The 11,464-nt window shown below is 45.3% G+C and overlaps 1 protein-coding gene across 5 annotated transcripts in view; it reads left to right on the forward strand.

Moving 5' to 3' along the window:
• kmt2a (lysine (K)-specific methyltransferase 2A) overlaps window positions 1–9,959 on the forward strand; it is a 33,676-nt gene extending 23,717 nt beyond the window's left edge. For 4 of the 5 annotated variants that reach the window (XM_015951573.3, XM_015951575.3, XM_015951576.3 and 1 more), the window contains exons 26-34: window positions 47–2,677; window positions 2,820–2,888; window positions 2,972–3,198; window positions 7,936–8,010; window positions 8,122–8,296; window positions 8,527–8,634; window positions 8,733–8,813; window positions 9,024–9,153; window positions 9,454–9,959. In XM_015951573.3, coding sequence (XP_015807059.1) covers window positions 47–2,677; window positions 2,820–2,888; window positions 2,972–3,198; window positions 7,936–8,010; window positions 8,122–8,296; window positions 8,527–8,634; window positions 8,733–8,813; window positions 9,024–9,153; window positions 9,454–9,729 — 3,772 coding nt within the window. In that variant the 3' untranslated portion in view covers window positions 9,730–9,959. The remainder of the gene's footprint in view (window positions 1–46; window positions 2,678–2,819; window positions 2,889–2,971; window positions 3,199–7,935; window positions 8,011–8,121; window positions 8,297–8,526; window positions 8,635–8,732; window positions 8,814–9,023; window positions 9,154–9,453) is intronic. The other variant, XM_015951577.3, reaches the window with a different exon arrangement.
• The last annotated feature ends 1,505 nt before the right edge of the window (window positions 9,960–11,464 follow it).

The raw sequence follows: 11,464 nt of genomic DNA on the forward strand, positions 1-11,464 counted from the left end.
CTTGGTTTTCTTTGGACACTAATGTTCTATTTGTTGTCTTTAACAGGACTTTGGGAAAGCAGAGAATCGGCCAGCTTGATGGTGCTGATGACGGCTCAGAGAGCGACACCAGCATCTGCACGACCAGCACCACCACCACTACGGCCACCCCGTCCTCCACCACACATAAAAGCACTCCCAAGAGGAGAGGCAGAGAGAGGCACGCCGACAAAACGGACTCCCACGACTCAAGCAAAGATGCTGAAAACAGCGGCGGAGCAGGAAGCGGCAACACACGAGAAAGCAGAAAGAACCAGAAGGAAAATTGTCTTCCTCTTGGGGGCGGGGCCAAATCCCAGGCTCAGAATCAGGGTCAGGATCCTATAGAGGCCCAGTTGTCCCTCAGCACAGACCTGCTAAAATCAGACTCTGACAATAACAACAGCGATGATTGTGGGAATATTTTGCCATCTGACATCATGGAGTTTGTTTTAAACACGCCGTCCATGTCGCTGCCGACTCTGGGTCAGCAATCTGGGTCCTCGTCCTCAGAGCTGCTGCTGGATGACAGCTATGGGGTAGATGTCAACCGGCGGAAGGATATTCTGTTTGATGACTTCTCGCAGCCACTGCCCAGTGCTGAAGGTGGAGGGGTTGTAGAGAGCAGTGTAAATGGCTCCATATCGGTAGAAGAGCCTTATCTTCCTCTAGAGCTGCCCTCTGACCTCTCTGTTCTAACCACACGCAGCCCCTCTGTCAGTGCCAGTCAGAACCACGCTGCTGGGAGTCTCATCTCGAATACCTCAGACCGCACCATGCTAGGATTGAACTCTGACCCAGAAAGCATCAGTGGAGATAAAAGTGGAGACAAGAAAGGAGCGGGACCCGGTGTGGCGTCTTCTGAGAATCAGCACGACGGCACAGCTCTGGGAAATAGAGACGCGCAGGTCACGGATGGTCACATGACTCCGGAGCAGTTTATTTCCAGTCCTGTTATTGGTCAGGTAGTTGAACCCACCGCTAACCATGATGTGAACAGAAATTCTGGTACTTCAGGTTTGCCAAACTCTCCCTCTGTGCCTCTTCAGAGTCAGAAGTACCTTCCGGCTGCTGCTGCAGGAAGTCCCAGTCCAGTGCTTGGTCCTGGCCCTCCCCAGGCTCAGGTGTCCAGCCCAACAGTCATCAAACCAGGTCCTGACAAGCTCATCGTGGTCAATCAGCAGTTCCAGCCGCTCTACGTTCTTCAGACAGTCCCTAATGGCGTCACACAGAAAATCAGCGCAGCGGGAATGATGGACACGTCCTCTCAAGCAGTGCTGAGTCCCATGACTCTCACCCAAGGGTTGAATGCTAGTTTATCATCAGCTCAGTCAATTTTTCCTGCTGGTGGTAAAGTCCTGGGCACCATAACACACCCTTCTCAGATCCACACCTTCACAGGATCCACGCAGGCGGGCTTCCAGACGGGAATCCCCAGCACCACCTCCGGGCTGCTCATTGGTCTGCCCTCTCAGCCCCATGAACAGTCCCAAATTTTGGTCTCAGAGGCTGGTAAACATCAGGAGTTGGCCCACAGCGTCGCCATCGTTTCCAGCCCCTCCTCCCTCTCTTCCTCCCCTGCTGTACTTGCTTCCGCTCATGGCAAGAAGAGGCCTATTTCCCGTCTGCCAAGAAAAAGCAAAAAACCAGCTCGCTCCCGCAGCCAGCCCAACCTGGCCCCGTCTGAGGTCGGCCCCCCCAACATGACCCTCATCAACCTGTCTTCCCCACAGATCACTGCGAGCATTTCTGGCCAACCAGGTGGTCTGGTTGAGTTAGGTACTCTCTCCACTGCGCAGCGCAAGGTCCCCAATATCATCAAGAGACCAAAATCCGGTGGAGTGATGTACTTGGATCCCACTACAATCCTGCAGCAGAGAATTCCTGGTCCCGGCCAGCCTGGCATCCTGGGTCACGATTCCTCAACTCACCTCCTACCATGCTCTGTCTCTGGTTTAAACCCCAGTCAGTCAGTGTTGAACGTCGTGTCTGTTCCATCCAGCGGCTCTGCTGGTCTCCTCGCTTCAGGATCAGTGTCACTCTCCACTCCTGTTCTAAGCTCTGCTGAGATCACAGGCCCCATTAGCAACCTGCTTTTTAAAGCCGGTCCCCACGGTGTGGGCCTGTCTGATCAGCCGGTGGTCCTTCAGCCAGCAGGGGGAGCTCCTCTCATGTCGCAGCTGGGCCCCTCCATTCAGACCACCATAGCCAGCAGCATCTGTGTCCTGCCCACCCAACAGACTCTCAGCATGGCTGTCAACCAGCATGGAGACGCAGAGGACGGCAGCATCCACTTACATCACCAGCCCATTAGCAGAGCTCAGGCTGTGGACTCCAATCCAAACATTACATTATCTTCTAGCCCGTCCACCCCACTAAGTCCCGCCAAGGGACGTGTTGTTGGAATGTTTACTCAAAAACAGACCTCAGTGCACTCCCAGACTAGCAGAACAACACCCATTTCCAGATTATCGGAACAACGGCCAACCAACTCTACCGCGGCAGTGCCACGCTTGCTTTCTGTGGCAGAAAAAAACAAAAAGAAAGCAAAGAGGGGCCGACAGAGTCTGGACACGAACACCGGGAAGAAGCTAAAGGCTTCTCAGGTGGAAGATCATCACGGGAATCTTGAAAAACCGCTCCCACCTTCAAACCTAAGGTCAGACACTCTTCCTGTTGCTTTTAGAGCTGTGTTTATTTTTAGGAATTTTCTTTTTTTAGCTTTTCATGACATCACAAATCTAAACAGAGCTTGCTATGATTCCTTACATCAAACCCTCTTCAATTGTGTTTCTGTGCAGCTCCAGGGAGCTGACCTCTCCTGAACCCATGGACACAGGCAAACCTCCAGATAAGACCACCAACAAGAGGTACGGCGTTCCACTATTAACTCACACACTTCCAAGCTGGGCTTAAAATAGAACACTAATATTTTGTTGACATGTTTTTCCAGTGTAATTGGGAAGAAGAAGATGCCCGAAGGACATGCTTTAGCAGAGAAAATAGTGGGGATGGATAAACCCTCAGCAACCGGAGAAGCTGGGTCTCTTCCTGCGGCATCACCACCCGACCAGGACGGTAACAGCAGGGATTCTGGCCTAGATAGCAAACCCAAAAAGGGCATCGTCTTTGAAATCTGCAGCGAGGACGGCTTCCACATTCGCTGTGAGAGTATTGAAGGTGAGTCAGAAAGTAACCAAAGCAGTGACCAAAACGTTTCAGAAAGATGTGATCCTTGTTACTCAATAAACTAGACTGATACTTGGTTAAGAACTTCTCCTTTATTCCGCCATGACACCATCGAACTCCCGCACAAAAAGGCCATTCCTCCGGAAGCAACCACACACTTTCAGAATAAAAGCATCTATGCCAACAGGACATTTGTTTAACATAAACGCATTATTAACAATCTCGCCTATCCTTTTAAAAGAAATTATATTTATCACTTACACCTATAAAGATGAGCTCTTTCAAAAACAAACAAAACCAACTGACTGATATGTGCGACTGGATAGGTTTAATACATTTTTTTATATTCAACAGTCCATTGTCCCTCACTCAGCGTTTTCAGCTGAAAGCAGGAGGCCCCCTTTTTTTGTGAGAGTCTACAAGTTGAGCTTTGGCGCTGTGCCACAACACTTGCTCAACCTTTTGGGTTTGAATGAGCTCCCTTATGCTGCTCATTTCAAGGCGAAGTCTTTTTTCAGAGACCGACTTCGTTGACTTGAGTGCGTCGACAAGAGAATGGTTGTCTGTAATACAGATTATGGGGACAGCATGTTTTAAGTCTCCAGTTGTCAACTCTGAAAACAATGTAGACAGGAAAAGTGCATTATTAATTCCATCAGACATTGCCAGTGTTTCGCCCGCTATTGTGCTCCATACAACTCTCTCAGCTCTTCGTGACTGCCAGGAGAGTGGTGAAAGCTTTCCATCCTTCCCTATGAGGACAGTTAGATGTCCTCCTTGTGTTCCTCCGTCGGGAAGATTTCCAAAAGAAGCATCACTGAACACAGCAATCTTGAGATCGCTGTCTCTGCCCAGTTGTCCAAAGTTCAAAGTTACACTCTTTGTCTTCAGTTTGCACACTGCTCTGTTAGTTTCATGAATCGTGTTCACAGTTGCATCCTTCATGCTTGACGCCAACATGCTTACGTCAAACATTATATCTGGCCTGGTTTGTCTTGCCACCCAAAGAAGCTGACCCACTTTGGGTCTGAGTTGATCCTTTTCTCCTGGTAAGAGAAGTGACTCTTGTTGTACGGTGCGTTGGGGGTCCACATGGATGGGCTGCAGTTGCTGGATGTAGGTTTCCTGGTGTATGTGTGCCTCTTTGTCAATAGTCACAAAATCCATTCCCACATAACTGAAGTTGTTCTGCTCTTCACGGCCAACTTGAAATGCATCTCTTATCTGGAGTATCACTGTTGAAGAGAAGCTCTCTGTTCCTCCCCAAATGAAGTCATCCACATGACAAACAAGTACTCCAACAACATTGCCTTCTTGACCCGTCCAAAAGAAAACAGCAGGGTCAACCTTTGATATGTTTCCTCCAAGTCTTTGTACAATCTCCTTTACACGATTGTACCAATACAGTGATGCATCTGCTAATCCATACACACATTTTTTTTTAGTTTCCACAGTCTGCCGTCGGAGTGTGCTTCTGGTGGAGGTCTGATATAAAGATCACGTGACAGTTCAATTCCTTGTAGAAATGCAGATTTAATATCCATCGAGTTAAGCGTCCATGTTCTCTGGCAGATAACTGCAACAAGCATGCAAAGGGACTCTGAAGCACATGTTGGTGAGTCCTTTTGTAGTTCCGACACTTGTAATTCTTCAAACCCTCTGGCCACCATACGTGCTTTAGGTTTTAATCCATCAGACGTCTCCTTCACAGTGCAGACCCATCTTGTGGAGATTGACTTTTGCCCTTCATCTCTAACCTCTACAAAAACATCATTGTCCTTCCAACTTTTTATCTCGTTTTGTTTTGCATCATCAAACGCTAAATCTCCCATCACAAACACCTCCTCACTTGTACCTGTTACATCCACTTCCATGTCAACTTGTACCTGGAAATCTTCCAGTTGTTTGATGTCAACTGAACTGGTGTTTTCCTGCCAAAGAACACAAGAGCCACATTGTACCAGTTTCTATATTTGCCCGTGGCTTTTCCTGCACGGCCCAGCACTTTATCTGTATGAAGGCCTCCAGTTTCACGATCTTTGTATTCTATCACCTGTCCAGGTTTCAAACAAACAATCTGGCTGCACATCCCTCTGTTCGTTCCTTTCATATTCTCCTCTTGTTGTAGGTGCTGCAGTAGTTTCTCCAGCATCCTCACCAGCTGTTACTTCTGGTTGTCCCAGTGTGTTTGTGTGCTCTGCAGCCTCCATGTCATCAACAAAGTCTCTTGTCCTCTCCTGACTTAGCACAGCATTTTCTTTTATTTCTGCGTAGTTTTCCAGTTGTAAATCATCTTTCTCGTTGTCCACCTTTTTCAGTCTGAGTTGATGGACTCTGATACACATTCCACCATGTCTGACAAACACCACTGCACCATCTTGTCCAGTGACGACTCCTGGTCCTTTCCACTCTGGGGAGTCCACTCTCTTATAATAGACTTTGTCACCAACTTCATACTTGTCATCTCCATGTCGAATCTGTTTTCGCAGAGCTCGTCTTATTCTTTCTGAACATTCTGCTTCTGTAAATGCTTTTCTTGATGCATGCAGAGCCGAGATGTGATTTGCCACCCATTCGCTTTTAGTTGTGCCTTCCAGTGCAGGTGGTTTGTCAGTCAGCACAGATGGCAGGTTGGGATTCTGTCCGAACACCAGCTGATATGGACTATAACCATGCACGCTCTGCATAGTGTTTTTAGCCATTATCGCCCAGTCCAATGCAGTATCCCAGCCACAGCTCATGTCTGTTTTCACTTTCATTATGATCTCTGTGAGCGTCTGATTATGTCTTTCAAGTCGCCCATTGCTCCATGGGCTGTATGCTGCTGTCGGCTTTACTTCTATGTTGAAGTTCTCTGGCGTGTCCCGGACCTCCATCCATCCATCTTCTGAACCCGCTTTGTCCACGCGCGGGGGTGGGGTGGGGTCTGGTGCCTATCTCCAGCGGTCAACGGGCAAGTAGGGTACCACATCCCCGGCTTAAGTTCATGTAGATCAATTGCCACGGTTTCATTGTACTGAGGTGCCAGTGGAAGACCAATAACTGGCTTTGGTCTGGCTCTGCCGTATCTCTGACATGTTTCACATTATTCTACCACCTTTAGCAGAATAGATCCACACTCTTTGTCTTTATTGCCTGAACTTATCAGCATTCTGTTAAGTTTTTCAGCAGATGCGTGCCCAAACTGCTTGTGAAGTTTAATCAGCATTTTTGGTCTTCTCTGCAGAAGTCATTGTTTCTGTGAGTGCCAGTATCTGTTCTTCACCCTTCTTTACATTATTCGTTATGACATTGTCATGATGACTACACGGCATATTGTCATCCATTATGTTCACACAGTAGTGACCGGAGCTGGTAAAGTCAAGCTTCACAGATTTGAACATTACTGCGCTGTCATTTTCCATGTTAAGCACTGTTCCTGCCTTTTTCATCGATTCTTTACTTAAAAGCAAAGGTATTTTTGTTGGGACAACTTCTGTTTGGATCTGACTCTTAGTCTGTCCAATATTTGCTGGTATCTTTACCCTTTTGATGGATTTTACTATTTTTTCCATCTCCAAACTTGAAGGGTCTACTGCTGTGTACTTCTGACATCTTTAGTTTTTTTACTTCAACTGGAGTTAGCTTGATAATATAGCTGTCAAGCCATTCTTGTCCACATACTGTTTTGGTGCACGCTGTGCCGAACCAAGGCACTCAGTCATAAATATTTCCGCATCTGAGGGTGCCTCTTGTATATAGAGCAATGTTGCACTCCTCCACCTTCTCTGACTCACCAGCATAGGTAAGTTTAGCTTGCTCACCTTTGTTTGGACAGTCTTTTGCCCAGTGAAATGTGCTCTGACAGACTGCACATCTTGATCTGCGTCCATACCTGTCCAGTGGATTAGTTCCAGCGAGTGACGCCTTTTGTTTATCGTGCTGATTCCAAGAGAAGCGCGGTTTGCTTTTCTGTTATGTGATGTAGGCAGTTTCTTGATTAATTCCCACAGCGTGAGCCGACTTCCCTCCGAAGATTCTTTTGTAACGCTGATTTCATTGAAGCAAACGTTAAATCTGTGCATGCAGTTAGGGCCAGCTGTCGATCTTTAGCATCCAAACAGGCGGTATCCAACAGCATGAGAGCATCCGGAAGCTCCATCTTGTATTTCTGCATCTGCAAGTATCTCTGTTCAAAGTCAATGATGTAGTCCTCCATGGACACGTTGCCGTCTCTCATGATTCGGTCAAAGTTAGTGTATGCTTCATAAACACGGTCCTTTTCTTCTTTAAGAAATAAATCATCAAGTTTTCGAAGTGACGTCTGCATTCCGTCATCTTCATTCAAATCATCCACCGATATTTCCATCGCGACTTCTCAAGCTCTTCCAGAAAGTGCCAAAGCCGCCGCGAGCGCTTGTTTATTTTTCTCCAAGTCCGTAACCCGAATCCAAATGGCGACTTCATTTTTCCCGCTTTCATAGGACTTCTTTTCATCGAAGGCTGGTGGGACTCTGTAGTTGTTAGCCATCCTCTGCTACCAATGTTACTCAATAAACTAGACTGATACTTGGTTAAGAACTTCTCCTTTATTCCGCCATGACACCATCCAACTCCCGCGCAAAAAAGGCCATTCCTCCGGAAGCAACCACACACTTTCAGAATAAAAGCATATATGCCAACAGGACATTTGTTTAACATAAAAGCATCATCAACAATTCTAACCCTTTTCTGCTCGTCTCTTCACAGAGGCCTGGAAGTCTTTAACTGATAAAGTGAAGGAGGCTCGCTCCAACGCACAACTGAAAGAGCTGTCTTTTGAAGGTAAAGGATCGCTCTGATAACAATAAAACATCAAAATAAGTCTTTAATTAGACTCTGTGCTTCCTGCAGTAACTGTGTTTTTTTTTTTGTTTTTTCTGTTGTTGATCCCAGGTGTGAATGGACTGAGGATGCTAGGAGTTGTCCATGAAGCTGTGCTCTTCCTGCTGGAGCAGCTGAATGGATCCAGGCACTGCCGAAGCTACCGTTTCCGCTTCCACCAACCAGAGGAAACGGACGAACCTCCCCTCAACCCCCACGGCTCGGCTCGGGCAGAAGTCCATCACAGGTTAGAGACGAAACAGAATTTTTCTTGGAGTCAGGCAAAAAAAACAAAAAACATCTATTTGGTCTCTCTTGTTTGACTGTGTGAAGATCACAACCAGACTGGAGTAAATTATTTACTGATTTATTTCGACTTCCACCACCACACTTTTCATCTGGTTTTATTGTTGGGAAGATTATAAAAACGATGTGCTGATGTGCGGTGCTCTGGGTTTTCTCTCCTCTAATGTCCAGGAGGTCCGTATTCGACATGTTTAATTTCTTGGCCTCAAAACACCGCCAGCCCCCTGAGTACAGGCCTCAGGAGGAAGATGAGGAGGAAGGGCAGCTAAGGACTGCCAGGTGAATCACTGAAATTTATCATCAGCTATTATATTCACTTTAAAACCAAGATGAAAGTTCTAGTGAACACTTTTTTTTAATTCGTGTTGCTTTTGCAGACGTGCTTCCATGGAGCTGCCACTCGTTGCGAGGTTCAAGCAGATCAAAGCCACCTCGAGGGAAACCGTGGGAGTCTACAGGTCAGATAAACAGTATTAAATGTGTTTATAGCTCATTAAGGCTGAGGAAAAGATGTATAGGACGTGTTGGCAGCTTAACAGCAGTAATGTGATTGCTTTAATGTCTGATTGGTCTGGACTTTTTTAGCTTTTTTTGCAATTTTAAAATGTGCTCATGGGCAAGCCTTTAATGCATGGAAGACAAAAACAGTATGACTGTTTTTTTCGCAGGTCACCCATTCACGGTCGTGGTTTGTTCTGCAAGAAAACCATTGAAGCTGGAGAAATGGTCATTGAATACTCTGGAAATGTCATTCGGTCTGTTCTCACCGACAAACGTGAGAAATACTACGATGGAAAGGTGAGATCTTAATTAAAAGCATTCCATTTCTTGAAAGGAATGCAAGTCGCCCGTTTTCTTTCATGTGAGACTTTTAAACTAAGAAATTATGGAATTATTGCAATTTTTAGGAAATCTTGAAAAAGTATTAATCACATAGTCTTGTGTTCGGCTCATCTTCAGAAAAACTGGGTGTTAGCTGTAAAACTGAGTTCTAGGCATGTTTGTGTTAGCCAAGGTGGATTAGCTGCTGTCATTGACTCTTAAAAGTTTAGTCAGATGAAGTCAGTAATACTGAATCTGTCTTCTCTGTCCTCGTAGGGGATTGGCTGTTACATGTTTCGCATTGATGACTACGAGGTGGTAGACGCCACAGTGCACGGCAACGCCGCCCGCTTCATCAACCACTCCTGTGAGCCCAACTGCTACTCTCGAGTCATCACCGTGGACGGCCAGAAGCACATCGTCATCTTTGCGTCTCGTCGCATTTTCTGTGGAGAGGAGCTGACGTACGACTACAAGTTCCCCATCGAAGACGCCAACAATAAGCTACCCTGCAACTGCAGAGCAAAGAAATGCCGCAGGTTCCTCAACTGACGCCCCTACCTAAACCACTTGGAGGACTCCAGAAGGGCATCGTCACGCCTCTCTCCCTGGGTTCGCCATGGCACCAGTTATCTGATTTGTGTTATGCCGATTGCTGCCGGTTTTGGTGATCTGGGTCAGGACTGTGCTTGCAGGATGGGCCATGAGTAAGAATTCAAACATACTGTGCCTCCTTTTGTCTGTTTTACATTCGGCATTGAAAGTTTCACCCCGTGTGGTGAGTTACGAATTGCAATATTACCTTTTATTTGTATCTGAACGATAGTTAACCCTCCATACATATTATTTTTACATTGGTCCTTCCTCTTTGGATTTTATTTGACCTTTTTCAAAAATATCTCATGGTCCACTAATGTGAACTTAGAAGGGAAAAAAAAAATCAAAGAACTTGGTTTCATTTTACACCAAAGTGCAATTTGTTGAAGGGATCTGCAACAGTGATAAACCCTATCATTTTTTTTTAATTTAATTTAAAAAAATTTGTTTTTTATCTCAGTGTCAGCTGTTATTGATGCACATCTCCCTGTCTCAATGTGCCCTGATGCCTTCAGAGCTAGAACCTTCCTCTAAACTTTGTGTACATTTGACACTGTAAATACGAGCTGCTCATGTTTAGCAGGAGCTGTACTGGTGGGAACACTAGGGGGAGCCGTGGCAACAAGGATAAGAAGAAAAAAATGTACAGAAAATGACAAATTCTGTTACAAAGACAAGTTTATTTTTGACCATTGTTGTAAAGGATTGTTTGATACCATCTGTAAACTGAGTAGCTACGATGAGATGGAGCCTCTGGCCTGATAATTGTGAGGCAGCTAGAGATTCTGGTGGACTGACAGACTGGGACCAGAAAACCTACTGATGTGCTTGAGTAGACGTACGTAAATTTGTTTTTGTTATTTTTTGGCGCTGTGTTGCAGACGCAAGCGTGCCGTTGTCGGTGCAAGCTTGGAATCACGTTCCAAATCACAGCAGCGAGACAACCAAACATCACGGAATTCTGACATATCCTGTTTTCCTCTCCTGTTGTGATAACCGTTATTTTGGAGAATTTTTTTTTATTTTGTTATTTTTTATTATTACGGACAGGGAAATATCATGATTTATTTTGAAAATAATAATGTAAATAATGAATATTTTTCTACGAGAAAAAAAAGCACTCTCTAGCGAATAGCACTTAATGATGGTATTTATATTTTTAAAAATTCGTATTTATTTTATTGCCATTTTTGTAGGAAAATAGAGGTTTACAAACACTAATTCTTGGTTTCTATGTTTTGTATTCCACTGCCTTTTCAACGTATTTCTGTTGTATTTTCTTTTCTCTTTTTATTTGGAGCTTGAATGTTTTTATTTGAATCCAAAGACTGACACTGGTCTATGGCTTGGTTCTCCTTAAGTTCAGTCCACCAGTAGCTCTTTATCTACCATAGGCCATTTGGCCATAGCTGATATAAATATATTTTTTGTTTTGTTTTTTAAAATCGTTCCAGTTCTGGTTACTGGTTTGTCGTGTGAACTGTTATTATGCACTTGAGAGAGTTTAGATTGCTACTCCATTGCCGATATCTCCTCTCTCCAGCCTTATTGTCTCCATAGCAACATCGATCAGAGAGTCGTGTCTGCTCACAGGCTGCTGCTAACTGGGAGTCATATCAAAAGTCACTTAATAATCAGCTGATCGAATAAAACTATCAAAGTTTGTAAAATCCAGCAGTAGAGAATGAAG

Source organism: Nothobranchius furzeri, chromosome 13, assembly GCF_043380555.1.
Source record: "Nothobranchius furzeri strain GRZ-AD chromosome 13, NfurGRZ-RIMD1, whole genome shotgun sequence".
Taxonomy (NCBI): Eukaryota; Metazoa; Chordata; class Actinopteri; order Cyprinodontiformes; family Nothobranchiidae; genus Nothobranchius; species Nothobranchius furzeri.